At 38.7% G+C, this 15,475-nt stretch overlaps 1 protein-coding gene across 1 annotated transcript in view; it reads left to right on the forward strand.

Moving 5' to 3' along the window:
• LOC149018136 (uncharacterized) overlaps window positions 1-15,475 on the forward strand; it is a gene marked incomplete at its 5' end in the record, with an annotated part of 51,294 nt that overhangs the window by 31,291 nt on the left and 4,528 nt on the right. Inside the window, one exon of the mRNA XM_089153851.1 lies at window positions 11,348-11,394. Coding sequence (XP_089009977.1) covers window positions 11,348-11,394 — 47 coding nt within the window. The remainder of the gene's footprint in view (window positions 1-11,347; window positions 11,395-15,475) is intronic.

The following is a 15,475-nucleotide window of genomic DNA, read 5'->3' on the forward strand; positions in this document are numbered from 1 at the left end:
ATTACGAATTCTAATACACCTCAGATCCACTCTAACCTAATGATAGTTGTTGTGTGGGGTTGATTCCAATCCCTAACCTTGGTAGCTCTGCTAATAGTGGACAAACTCACCTGGTGATATGGAATGCCTATAGTGATTAGTCATTGCCCTTATGTAGGTGGTGTTGTCAGCACAAAATAGCCAACCCATCTTAGGTAATGTGTCATAAGGGAAACGACTCCCATGGCCAATACTCAGAATGAGACAAGTTATTGAATCTACCTTTGGTAGTACTACTAGTACTACTGATGGCCGTGATGGATATCCAAAGTTGGACTCCACAAATGATCTGCCTAATCCATCCCTATATCCATATCAGATATACCACTCGAATTAACATATAAGCCACCATATGCAACACCATGCACACTAGAACAAGTAGATGACTTAGTGTATGCCCCCACCATGCTCCACGATGTGCTCTCTAATATCCATATCTATAGCCAAGCTCATAAGCCTCGTATGGTGCAGACCCACACACTCTCTTTGCCATCCAAGCTCGTCGATCCCATTGAGTCTGCCAAGCTAGCCATGTCAGCATCCCTCTGGCTCAAAGGTGGAACTGGCCACGAGGCCCTCTGGCATAAGTACCCCCAGATGTGGAGCCCTTGTCCCTATGGCAAGGTATGCCACCATAAATGCTCATCTTGGGTGGCATGCATGAACTATGATTCCCCAGTGAATTTGATGGGGGCATGTTGTGTCTTCAATGGTGGAACCGCCATGCGCTCTCGAAGTCTTTCACCACCACGACCATCATCATCACCACCACCATCATCCATATGCTGCTGAGTTTGACTAGTAGCCTAGGCCTCATCTAGATCTTGCGTGTTTGTGGAAGGCACAAAATCATTGTGATGTGGGGCCATCATCTAATCCTCGTCAAGAATACTAGGTGCATTCTTTGCATTTACCTAACCCTCCTTAGCCATGAATGCATCAACATCAAACCCGTATGACGAGCAAACTCCGGGTCAAGCCTCCCTCCAAGTTGCTCCAATACCGGCTCATCCCTTTCCCTCAACCAATCAACAAGGGGGTCTGAGTCCACCTAGAAAATAGCGACGAGGTCGATGGTCTCTTGCTTCCCATCACTCTTCACTTGGCTTCATATTTGTTGCATCCTGCATCTTCAATCTCAGGTTATAGTGACGAACACAAGATCATTTAGGCTTTGAGATCCCAATTTGTCCTGCCTGTTCGAGTGGATTATGTTAAAGGTACTCCAGTTCCTTTCACATTCAAAGGCAGAGCAAGTTTGCGAGAGGACCATGATCAGTACTTTCTTGAGGTTCTCTACATCCCTGCCATAGAGAACCTGCCACTCAGTTGCATTATGACAAAAGCATTAAGTTATTAGTTATTACCTAATAGATAATCTAAAATTTTATAAAGTGTAACATTTCTATACGAGTTATTGATCTAACCTGGATTAGTGTTATCCCGTCCCTTCACAGCGGCATCTACTTTAAAATCATTTTTAGTAATCTTTAGCAGCTTTTGCTAAATTCTTTCAAAATTCAAATGCAAATTTTAAGTTCTAATTACCTACTATCTCACCTCATTGTTACATAAGGACTGGGAAATTAAGTTCAGTTCCAACTTCACAACCAGGGCCATCACGGCCTTAATAAGCTCTGTTTTCAACCCCTAATAGTTGTTGTACTGGTATTTGCGATTAAGGTAGTAGGTAGCAGGCTACACAATTAAAAAAACCCACCATTAGTTATAAGATTTTCATTAATATTGAATAAATGAATTACCAACAAGCAACATGTATACTTACCAGCCATATGCAGTGGATGCATAAGATGTGCTGTCCACTGAGCATTGATGATGTCCAGAAAGTGTTTGCTGCCTCTTGGATTTGTATGACATACGGCCTCCCTGATGTGACCAGGGTTGGACCCCCCCCCCAAAGTTGGGCCCAAAAAACAGAACCAAAAAGGGGCACTTAAAGCTAGCTGAATGCCCCAGGGGTATGTTGGTCATTTTTTGAAGCTCCCTTTTGGAGCTCAGTATGGGTCTTGACAGAATCCCCTCGATCCAAGGTTATGGATCTACTTTTGGTTTTTTGTTTGAGTCAGTAGTTTGAGAGTTATAGTCCTAATAAAATTGTGTTGAGTTAGTTAATATGTGGATAAGGATCCCTTATCTAGAAGGGGATTTTATCTTTTAGAGTTTGTTTCTATTTAGAAGTCAGTTATTTGAGTCTCTTATCTCTTAGAGTTAGTTATTTCTGAAATTTGAGTCCTTATTTAGTATTAGTTTGTTAACTTAAAAGTCCAAGCTAGAGGTTTTTGGATCCCTGTTAAATAGGGAATCCCAAATTGAGTCAATGTATCTTGTAATTGGCTGTAAATAGCCTCTTTATTTCTGAATAAAGCAAGTTGAGTTTGTTGCTTAAATCAGAGGCCTGAGCCATGGGGAAGGAAACCCTTAAGGCCTAGGCTGGAGAGTACTTTTTAGAAATTCAGCAAGTCGAGCAGCATCTTTGTTCTCTTCAAGTCATTCACAGCAGTGCACACGCAAGACGCAACAGCCCCAAGTAAGTTGAGCCCCCCTTCCCCCTTCCTTTTCCACCATTGTAGCCTTCCATCACCCTCTTCCCCACCCACAGACTCCTCTACCCCTTCCCTGTTCTGCACATAACAGGAACCTCACCCTCACACCTCCGCGAGCCCTAAAAACCCCTCCCCTTTGCTGTTTAAGCCCTATAAGCCCCTCCCCACCCTTCTATGACCCTAAGAATCCTTTTCCCCTTCTGTCCAGCCTAGTGAGTCACTGCCTAATTCCCCTTTTCCCCATTTGGTTCCCTGTTTGAGGCAGAATTATAAGAAACAGAAAATTCCAGAATTTCTGCAACTTTACACCTTGAAGCCTTAAAAATCCTTAGAATAAAACCTGAACCCTCAAAGGCAGCAAGCTTAAGTCCTTGCTTTGTTCCACCCTAGTCGAAACACCTAGAAACCCTAGTTTTGTGCTGGTTCCTATCTAGAAGATCCTGAAGATTTAACCCATATCATGGGTTACATTACTCCGAACCCATTACTCCCTCATGGCCTCAATGGTTGCATACAAGTGGGTCATAGTGGGCCCCTTCATAGAGGAGTCCACCCTATGTAGGACCTCTATAATAGGCTCCATGGTGTTCGACACTATCACCATCTGTCTCCTAAAATCATCCTTGTGTTGTGCACCTGGTGGGGTCCTGGATCCTGTTGTAATCAAACCAAGCATGAGATGCAAACATGGATCTCAACCTGGTTCTTTTGTCGTTGATACTCATACTCTAAGGCAATGTAGTTCATGGCCAACATTGTGATACTGGTTTGCACTAAGTCACCCCTATATGCCTACCTCATCATTTGAAGGGCGTTGCCATGATTATATATAAATTCGTGAGCTTTCTAGCCCATTTCGCTACACTCTCCACAATCTAGATCTTCCCAATGTCCTTTAGCATGAAGTAGATACAATGGGCCACATAGGGTATCCAAAATAGACTTTACTTTATGGACTGCATCATCATCTCAATGACCTTTTTGAAATTAGAGCCGTTGTCTATCACAATCTATGCCACATTCCTCTGCTCCGCCACATCTTGAAGCAATCCAAAGATGTACTTGTGGTTTCTCACCTCCCTAAATGCATCCACAGATTTTAAGAAGATGGTTTTCTTATCACAATACACTAGAGAGTTGATGATGGACTTTTTTGTTGGACCAGTCCATCCATCAGACATAATGGTGAGTTGGTGACTCCATATGTCTCCAAAGAGGGCCTCATCTGCCGAATGTAAATCTCTAACTCCTCCTTCTGTTGCTTGAGGTACATGTTCATCGCCTCATTGGCATGGAAAATGGTAACCAGGACTTGCCTTTGTGATCGTCTCTATCATGAACTGATAATAGAGTCCCTGTGATGTGTTGGCTGAAATAGTGTTATAAAGCATTGATTTTGCCATTGCTTCCTTCACCTTCCCCTTCATGTTTTTCTATGCACTTGATATCTGGGGCTGTTTGGCCCCCTTCTTCCTAAAAACATCAGGATCCACCTCTACCATTGGATCCTGTCGCTATGGAAAACCTAATGAGGGAGAAGAAGCACCCTTTGACTTTGTGATCTCCTGAACATGCCAAAAACACCACCTGACCTAGATGGTCCAGCCTCTGCAGCTTTAGATGGACCAGCTCCTACAACTCTAGCTTTGGCCCTCTCTTGCTCCTGATGATGCGATGCCCTACTCTTTGCCATCAGCCCTCCTCAATTCCCTGGTCTTCTCTCTATGTACATTGACGTCATTAACATCATCATCATTATCAAAATCAATAGGGCATGCAGAGGGCCCCTTGCCGCCTCATCCAATGTTCTAGCCACCCTTTGCTCTTTTTTCTATTCTATTTTTAGCTCCGTTTGTTTGATTGATTCTTTGGGCGGTAAGTCTAGAGACGATCTCCAAGGCAACTGATTCTGGAAATAACGAAGAGGTCTACTTTCCTCTTCCCTGTCACCTTCTTTAATGCTCTAATTGCTTTCATTACAAACCTATATGATAACTCACAAGTGTTTTTGCTTCGCGAAACACCAGAAACAATTCCAATTGTTTATGGAAGCAAAAACACATTTTCAAGGGTTTGGCAAAACTTGCTTCTAGAAGTAGAGACAATACCCATTGGTGTTTGATAAAGTCTGTTTCTTGAAATAAATTTGGGAATTGTAATAGAATTATGAAAATTACCATTGTTATGTTTAGAGTGCCAAATTCCTTAAATACCCCTTTTAAAATTGTTTCACTTAAACCCAACCCACACCCAACTTTTGCTTTGAGAAATAGAAGCAACAACAAATAGTTGTCATGTAGAAAATGTTTCTTGAGCAAAATTTTTGATAAATTTCAATTTGTTACAAAATCATGTGAAACAAATAGTTTTATCAAACGGTTGCCAATTTTTCTGCTTCTTAAAGCAAGAAACACTAGTAGCTATTTTTAAGTGAGTTATCAATGGGTTCTACCTCTTCTGACACATTGGTGCACGTCTGAACGTCCGTTGAACTGCCGGTGAGGTGTGCCTTAAACCTACTAATGCCACCTCCCATATACCTCTAGACACAGAAATTACACCCTCTCTTTGCTTTACCACTGTCAATCGGCATACAATCCTGCTTTGCAGGGTCGTCCCTCCCTCTGGGAGCAGCAGCCTATGCCTTCTCTCTGCCCTATGGCTGTGAACCATCCTCCCCTTGCCTTTATGGCTGTGAACCATCCTCCCCTTGCCTTGGTGGCGGTGAACCACGCTCCCCTTGCTTCTATGACTGTAATCTTGATCACCTCATACTCCTAGACATGATCACTGTTGCATGCAAAATGATTGCATAAGTCGCTGAGCAACATCAAAATAGTGTTTTTTTCTTTCTTTTCCTTCTTCTTTAGACAAAGACACAATCAAACCTAGGTAGTAAATTTTCCCTTGCCCCTTTTTTGTAAATATAAAATGAAATTTTTAAGTTTTTTCGGTGAGAAAATTGGCTACCCATAGGCCATAGCAAGCCGGCAATGAAACCATATGGACAACACTTCAAAGAAATAGAGAGCCATTCCATATTTTTCAATAATTTTCAACACTTTTTTCCCCCTATTTTTCCATAACTATTTATATTTTATAAATATTTTAGTAATTTTTGAAAAATAAAATAATTATTTAGTGGGTAGAAAAATATTTTGACTCTTTGAGACTATAGATCGGCCCATGAACTTCACCATATATTTATTCCATCACCATACAAGACATATACTATGTATATTTTTTGCCTTTAATGTTTAGAAAAATACATTTTTGACACCCAAAAATAAATAAATAATTCACTTGTGTAAGAAAATTTACACCTTATGTTCATACATCGGCCCACAGTGTTGAAACATATATTATTTCTATACCCATCCAACAATTTTCTGACATGCATTTTGAGAAAATCTAGTTTGGAGAAGAATGATTAATTCTAAGGTGAAAAACTCCAAGATTTGACTGAAACGCTGTTGGATCCATGCGATGCATGCATTTGCCTACAAGAACCATGCAAGAACACGCAGAAAATGATGAAGATCGATTCCAAGCTCTCGAAAATCAGAGTTGGAATGAGAGAATCACCTAGAAAGCGAAGGATTGAAATTTTGCTCAAAGTGAGCGAAGAAATTTTGGCCCATCTCAATCTTAAAAGGGAAAGTGGGTCTAAATTTCGCCAAATTTCATACTTATTTTTCTTATAAAATTTCACCTTTGTTTCGGTGACCATCAAGATAGTGAAATTTAATACTACATACAACTCTTGTACATTCAAACACACACAATCATGCTAAACGTTACTTTTTGAGGGTGATGTTATGATATTTGGTTTGGACACTCTTCATTGAGTAGGAATCAAAATACGAGGCTGAAACATGACCTCTTCTAATATTCCATTACAGTTGGTGGTTTCAGGTTTGGGCCGATTTCAGGTACGTGAAAAGATTGTGTCATTTTCTTTTCATGTCAAGCCCATGAACCCAGAAAATAATTTTTCATTTTATTAAAGATATTTCTCCTCATATCATTTTAATTTATTTGGTGTTCTTTAGTGTTGTGTCATGTCATAGTTTCTTGACATGAAATTTTCTGTTTGGGTTTTGAGGTACTATGATTGACCCTACTTGACCAGTTTAATTTTCAGACTCTATTAGTCACGCCACTTGTGTCATATTCATGTTTTTCCATCAGCCAGAACTTACATGATTTGTACATTGCCCACCCTACATTGAGAATGGGCACTGTTCTAGAAGAAGTACCCATAAGTAGTTTGTTGGCATTGGAACTTCCCTGACATTGATTTGTGTTGATACTTTTGGTTTTTTAAGGTTTTGTTTGAAGTTATCCGTCAGGTAAAGGCATTTTTTTGGGTACCAGGTAAAAGGCCATTTCTGTTTAGTTTTTGGGCAACTGCATATAATGCAGATCCAGGGTTCTGAAGGCCCAAATTGGATTGTTTGTGCGTCCACCCTGCAATTATAATCCAGTTAAATATGCAATGACAAATTTGAAATTGAATGGAATCTCAAAAAGGTAAACTGACAGTTTCAATTGGTCTTGGGATAATGATCATATGGAAGGAAATAATATCATTGTAACAAGGTTCACTTGGAAGTAAATTAGAATTTAGGATAGGGATTGAGGGACTTGAGGACAAAGGAAATGGTAGTACTGGAAAGTATAGAAGACACCTAATTAAATTTTGAAAGAGGGGAGGAATGATCTGAGGTTATCTTCTTTCCCCAAACTCGATCTAGAATACCATCAGTAAGAAGAACTGGTTGCAGTCTGGAAAAGTAAGCCAAGCAATACAAGGATTTAAGTGTAGGTTGCTAAACTAGTTACCTCCTGATTTGCATTAATATCTATCCCAATCAACAAGAAGATGAATTTGAAGTCTGAAATTGAACCTGGCAGTACACACAAACAACTCTTTGTGATGCTTTGGTTCTCATCACTGGACAGGGTTTATGTTCGCCCAGCAGTGGGGACCTCAACTCAAATCTGAAAGTGAAGGAGAGAAGCTGAAATTGGTAGCAGCATTTCAGGTTGTGTGTGTCATTGGGTCTGGGACAATGGGAAGGAAAGAATTAAAGAGAGAAGAAATTTAGGCGAGGATCAGAAATGAGAGATGGAAGGTCCAATAACCTGATTCATTCATACCATTCGGGTAACAAAGCTTAAAGTTCTATCCGGCAAAACCTCCCATTAATTTACTATTACAAGAGTATTTAAAGATAATAAATCTGGATTCCTTATTAGACTCTAAAACTGAAATTAACCTTACAACTCTAATGGGACTCAACCAAATTAAAATTCTAGACAGATTACTACCAAATTGCCTATTAGACCAAAGCAGAAAATTACATGATAAGCTCAACAAATGAAAAACCGCATGAAATAAATAAATTAAATCTCTTACTTGACCCAAAGATCCAAAGCCCATTTCATTTTTTTTAGCCTGGTCCTAGGAGAACTTTTTTAAAGCAAGCTTTGTATTTGAGAGGAAAGTTAAAGAATAGGCATCCCCCTAGAACCCCTCAGATGGAGGGGGAGAGGACTCCAAAGAAAGAGGGTATTGCTTCCTAATCAGTTTCCCAAACAGGTTCAAGCACCCAGTTTTTTCCTGTTAAACATATGTGTTTCTGCATCCTTCTGAATTCATCTCATTAAGTTCCATAGGAAAATCCTCGGGGATCCACATCACCTTCCTGTTACCTACTTGGTTCAGTTCTCTCCACACATGCCTGTATTCTTTCTCATGTATTGGCTTTATTGCTGATAGCCCACTTCATACTTTGCACTGGGACTTGTATTTTCCCTTTAAAAATGTCCATAGCCTGCTGGGAGTCAGATCTGATGGACACTTCCATAAAGTCCTTTTCAATATAAAATTGCAGCCCTTTTAGAATTGCCATTAATTCAATAGATGGGACGGATAAGTCTTCTTCTTTCTCATCATAAGCCATTAGTGGTTCACCACTTGTGTCCCTCATTGCTTCTCCATATCATACTGCTGTGCCAACTAAAGCTCCATCACAACGTAGCACCACCATATGTGAGGGTGGTTTAGGCCAAGAACAAGCTCTAGGGATTCTACATTTTCATTCAATGTGAATGCTTCATTTCTCTCCTGGTCCAAGGAATTGCTCCTGCATCAGCAATAATTCATCTTTGTTTCTCATCATTACATTAATTCTGCATCAGCAATAGCCAATAATTCATCTCTCCTGTAGTTCGTCAAGTTCGAGATTTTGTAGTAATCTTTTGGGTGTTTTAGAACATTGTATTACAATTTACAAACTATATTTTGGTTATTTATTGTAAACATGATCCTCCCAATATTCATACATCTAACTGAGCCAGCTGAAAAATTGATCCTTTTTTTTTGGGTAGCAGAAAATTTGATCTTCTTAGGTGCATGGAGAACATTAAAATATGCTACTTATTCTTCTTTTCTTTGTGCTTTGTGCTTTTTTCTGTCTTTCTCTTTTTAAGAGAAGTGCATGAACAGCAAGACCAGCTATGCAATGAGAACAAACAGGCATAGCCCTCCCATTAACAAACAATTATGCCTTCTAACGTTCAAAACAGCTGGTTAAATTTTAAGCGGAGAGAGAACACGTTGTATGACTTTGTTTTTAACAATTTTTGCTGCCACAGGAGTTGAGGCATTATGGATAGTCCTTATCCACAGGCCTCATGATCCAACCAACAATATGAACTGAATTGGGCTAGATATATGATTTTGCAATGTATTAACTCCAAAACTCTGCAAGCAGAACCAACCTTAGGTAAGTTAGAGCATGCCAATTTCTGGAGATAAAAAGAGGTAATAAGGATCGGGCCTATCTATTTTTGACTGTGTATGCTTCTAGAAACAGGGTAGATCAGTAATGGAAGGATAATAGGAAACAAAGAAAAAAGAAGGAAAACATGGGAAAGGGAGGGGGGGGGGGGGGAATAAACAGTGAAAGTAAAATAACACTCAAGGGGAAGGGAGCACACAACACCTGACTAAGAATGCCAATTTAGTTGAACTAAGTAAACCTTTCATAGGTATGTTGGTGTGGAAGCAACCTGTTTCTAATTGGACACCTATTAAGTAGACAAAACAAGATACAGAAATAGATTAACGAAAAATAACCTAAAATCCTGTCCATGTCCCCCTGGTTCCTGGTTTTAAGAAAACCAGTAATATTGGTTGAGGTCACAGTTGGTTCAACCAGTAATATTGGTTTCGGTCACAGTTGGTTCAATGATCAACCAGACCAAACCCTCTTCCTTGCTGCAAAGTGCATCAGTTCTGTCTGGTTGGGAAAAACTTGTACTCTAGTTTTGTGGAGTCAAGGAATGAGTTTCAGATCTTCTTTCTCTTACCCTGCAGTTACTGTTATTGAGTGGATCACAACTGAAAGAGAAAAAATAGGTCTTATACCTGTTGCCATAGTCTGGGTCATCCAACCACTATTGTCCCATGCCCATCTGTGCCTGGTGATCTTCATTTTAATTTATCGAGTTCTTGCTTGCTACTTACCCTGCATTGTTTTTATTGATTGTGAAGATGTGGTTTGTGGTAAGGTGTTGTACTCTGCGTGCCTTTTATGCTTCTCTTGGACCTCTATAGCTTCTGTTTGCTACTTCAATCTTCATCAGTTCAATTGATATCAAAGATATAACCGGTGGTATGTTAGAAATTTACAATCCATCATTGTTGTCCCTTGGATAGGAAAACTCAACTGCTATGGATAAATTAGTCTACCTAATTGGTTCTTTGGATTTTATAAAGCTCTATGATATTTCCTTCAAATACAGAATGGTTAGCTAACCAAGTAACCTTAGCTTTACTGTTGCCTTTTTTGCTGAACCTTTAACAGTGTAGGTGACTGCAGACCACTGTGATATTTAAGTGCTCCAAGTTTCCTTGATTTTAGTTTTCTCATTATTTTTTGGCCTCTAGGTGATCCTATATTGTGACTTTCAAACTGTAGGTTCAATCTAATAATATATATTAAAGAACTAGACTTATTGGAGTTGCACCAGGTTTGGTTGTAATTAAGATATGGCTATTCACGTTTCAGTGTAGTTGCTTTTTAACATCCAGTGAATGTAAAATGATTGAGGCTGGTCTGCTCTAAGATATGGAATCAGTAGTATTTTAATTGTTGCTAATTTAGTAGTCAGGTGCTCCCCTAACCATCCCCCTTCTTTCTTTTTCATTGTCCTCCTATGGATTCCTAGGACTGCTGTCGTATAGGGTTTTGAGACTTAAATCTTCATTGTATTTGATACCAATCAGTTAAACTCTGAACAGCAATTCATTAAAAGGAAGGTCAGAAAACAAGAAAAGATTATGCATTAATTGTGTATTTACAGAGTTTTACATGCCAAGATTTGAGGCATGTCTAGAACTCCGAAATTATAGTTTGGTCTTTGCTCAGCTTTCCTGCCCCCAGTCAAGGCCTTGACCCGATTTTCTTCTTTTCCAATCACAATTCCAAAGGAAAATCATGAAAATTGGTGGCCTTTTACTTTCAAGGACACAAGGTTGATGTAAATCCTGATTTCTTATCCATATTGTAATTCAAAATTTAACTGAGAATTAGTTCTAACTATTAAGAATAATTTGCATTTGTTCAATATCTATGCCTGCAATTACAATTATTGAGCATTTACTCATTACTCAGTGTTCTGGGAATATGATTGTATGACTTCAAACTAAAAGGGCATATTTTATGTTGCAGACATGCAGAAGTTAGATATGTTTGAGAAGCTAGAGCAGAAATTCCAGGTATTTAATGGTTAACGCTTTCAACTGTTCTATTACTCCTGTATTTTAAAAAAGAAATTAGGTTGGTATTACTAGTCAGAGCCTTTTGAAGCACAAATTTTCTGTATGTCATATGCCTATCACAATACTAAAGACCTTTTTCTTTGATGTTTATGCTCTAGCTTGAGTAGTGTCAACATGGTGTACCATACGGCTAGGGTTATTGAGACATCAATTTTTGTATTATGAATACTTAAGTTACAGAAGCAGTGAAGTGCTTATTATGATGATGGCCTAGATAAATGGAGGTGCTATTGGTAGGGTTTACTAGTCTTTCAACTCATTCTATTTGTTGTATAGCTTTTTTTTCTCTGCCTATCTTTGATACATGGTACTTAGTCACATGGGATTTCTTTTTCTTGATGAACAAGGTTTGATCTACGTTCTCTGTTTGTAGCCAATATATACCATAGCTTTATGAAGTCTTCAAAAACCAAGCTCTTGGAGACTGCTTCAAACCATACAAGTCTCTTTTTGACTTGCACATTTTCCCTAGGTCTCAATGTTTGCATATCCATGTGGTACATCCATGTATACTTCTTCTTGAATTTCTCCGTGGAGGAAAGCATTCTTCACATCTAGCTGTTACAAGTTCCACCCTTTATCATGCATACAAAAGAACAGCCTAAACTGTATTCATTTTGGAAACTGGGAGCAAATGTTTCTGATGATCTATCCCGTAGGTATGAGTGAAACCCTTGGCTACCAATCTTGCCGTGTATCTTTTTACAATTCTATCGGCCTTGTCGTTTATGACAAATACTCACTTGCACCCAACAATCTGCTTTCCTGTATGTAAAGACACTGGTTTTTTTTTTTTTCTTTTTCCAGAACTCTCATTTGCTCATCCATTGCTTCCTTCTAGTTTGGGTGGGAATGCTTCCTGCCATGTGTTAGGAACAAAAATAGAGAACAAAAAGGAAACAAAGCTTTGAAATCTGGGGATAGGGATTGATATGAAACAAAGTTAGAGATGGTATGTCGGGTGCTTGTATGTCGCTGCTTTCTCAATGCAATTGGTAAGTCCAAAGATGGATCAAGAGATGGGTTAGAGATAGACTCACTAGGAATTGGTACCTCAGAACTAGGAGCAGGAGCTTCCAACTGGCTTGGTATAGAAGGGGGATCTCCTCTCACAGATAGCCGTTAACAATTCTTTAGAGGGCGTTGCTCCTCTAACACATCACTATGTTGATCCATTAGTTGTTCTTGTCTGGTCACTCTGTCTTCTGAGGGAGGATCATTAGCAGGGATTTCAGGCGAGCAAGAATATGCATAGGTTAGGCCTTGTATCTAGTATGGCCTCAAATAGAGCTAATCAGAAGGCAATGATCCATGTAGCTGACCCCATTTGGCTTGGTGAAGGCTGCTGCTTCTTGTTCATCAGGTTTTCTGGGCAAGTTTTCTCGATAGATTTTCCTCTTATCAAGCATATACCATCCTCAGTTCTTCACATGGTCCTTTTATTTGATTTTTATTTCCTAATTCCTCTTCTTTTGGATAACAGTCTCGGGTGTTTAGTTGCACTTGCTTTGTTCATAATTTTGAACTAGGCGTTGTAATTTGTCACTTGGAGTTTTTAAATGTGTTTGTCTTACTTATTCTTGTACCCATAAAGTTATGTTGTGATCTTACTCATCAGTGTTTTAGTAGTTAATTGTCAAATATTTCTACATTACTCCAGTTTTTTTTTTTCTTTCTTTCCTGCTGAGGGACATGACTTAGAATCTGAATTATTGCTTCTCCTCCCGTACTTTACCTTGGTTCCTTTGGATGATTCTTCTACTTCATCGCAATTGGTGCATTTCCAGGTGTACAAGCACCTTCCAAAGTAGTCTTCAGTAGCTAGTGAAGTTATTTTGAGTTTTATATTCTTCTAGTGCTACTCTTAATCGATTCATATTAGTTCATCATTGTGGTTCCTGGGTAGATCTTGTTAGTAGCGTTTTTTATGATTTTATTAATTTTGGCAATGATCCTTGTTCTATAAAAGATGTAGAGGCTTACTTGCAACAAGATTTTCAGATGATACACTTGAGAATTCTCTAGTGTTTACTGGGAATGAAGTTGGTCTTAGAAGGAATGGTATCAATGTATCTCAAATACGATATGTTGACCTAACTGAAACTGGGTTGTTGGGCTGAAAGTCTGCTGATACACCTAAATCCTCTTTGTTAGAAATCAAGCTCTAAGAATCAAATCAGTCACTGAATTGAAAGAGAAACAAGGAAGAAGAAGAAGAAGAAGAAGAAGAGAAAGAACCAGCAGCAGCCTACAATTCTAGATTAACTTCCTAGGATCATAGGCTGGTTTATTTATAGCCTTCAAACCCTAATTACTATCTTTAGAGACAAGTAACCTTGTCCGCTAAAAAGAAAACAGACTTACAAGTAAAGGATGGAATAAAATGACAAAAATTCTGTCCATAATAGAAAGAACCAAAAATAGAAAGTACAAACTGAAAATAGAAACTAAGCAAAAAAGGAAACTCTGATCCTACAAAAGGGCTTGCGCACAATGGCAATTCTCAACACTCCCCCTCAAGATGGAATATCTACAAAGAAAGCTCAGCTTGGACAAATAAGAATAAACTTGAAAAACATCACCAGTCTTTAAACCGTATAGCAATAGTAGGCGCCGATAAACAATGAGGGAACTTCACCCTTGAGACAATCAACATCAACTAAAAAAACACCCGTTAATTCTTCATGTTGAACAAACCATCCAATAATTAAAACAATTGGAAAAACCCATAAGTGTGGCAATATCAAGACAATATCCAAATAATGTTAGTAGTAGGGAGAATCTCCATACTAACAGATAAAAGTTGTAGCTCCAATGTCCGCATATAACCTCTTGTAAGAAGGCAAAGTAGTAGGCAAAGGTATGGGTAGGTAAAAGGACAATACGGTTTGACCAAGTAGGTAGGTAAAGGCAACATAGGTTACTACAGATCAAGTAGGTAAGGTAGTATGCATTATTACAGACCAAGTAAGTAGGTAAATGTAGTAAAGGTTACTACAGACCAAGTAGGTAGGTAAATGTAGCATAAGTTGCTACAGACCAAGTAGGTAGATAAAGGTAATGTACGTTACTACATACCAAATAATTAGTTAGGAGGTCAAAGATATTCACCAATAATATTTTTCAACAAATCCTGAGTAGATATGGAAAGAGTCTCCAATCTGCGCCTCACGTGTAACATTACACATTGACAATTAATGATAACCAATATCCAGCATAGGAAGATTCCAAGCAAGAATTTCAAATGTGTGCTTTTATGGTAGATATAATCTTCCTTCTTCTAGCAAGTCTGAATCCAAAAAATACTTTCGAAACTCTCCTCATGGTAGATTATAAAGTGCATGCATGTGCCAAGCATAAAAAAATTGGATTCACAAGCTGAGGTAATAGGAGTCCACCAAAAAAAATGGTTAACAAACAAGCCCAATGGCAATTCTATAATAAACCAGATTTTTTAAGGGTCTACTGGTAAATAACGAAGGGATGGATATGAAAGGAACTAGATTTATAAATGAGGACAGACTTGGAAGGAAAAACTCTTAATGGCAAGATTGTAATATAGTATGAGAGAGATGGGGTCATTATTGAAGGAAGGTATTTCCACACATTAAAAATCAAATAAATTAAATGATGTAACGTGCAGCCAAATCATGAAAATAGGGATATAGAGGGTGGAATTAAAGACTGGACAGATAATAATGACAATCAGGAAAAAAAACTTTTAAAGGAGACTAATTAACCTAAACCTAAGAAAAGGGATTGGCCTTGGAGTTGTGACTGTCTTCTACCTCTTGACAGTCATGGCTCTAATATCTAATCCAGAAGAAGCAAAACAAAGTGAAAATCTAGGGAAACTTCTTCAATAGTTTGATCAAGAGAAGAAAATCCAGTGGAGCAAGATAGTAAAACTCTTAAATGGGAGTCACAATGCCTTCCTCACACAACCGGCAACCATTAACAGAGAATCCAGAGTAGACATTTTCTTCAACTCATCGTCCTCATGAAGGAGCAGCAGCAT

Source organism: Hakea prostrata, chromosome 4, assembly GCF_041222555.1.
Source record: "Hakea prostrata isolate BN-2017 chromosome 4, UWA_Hpros_2, whole genome shotgun sequence".
Classification (NCBI taxonomy): domain Eukaryota; kingdom Viridiplantae; phylum Streptophyta; class Magnoliopsida; order Proteales; family Proteaceae; genus Hakea; species Hakea prostrata.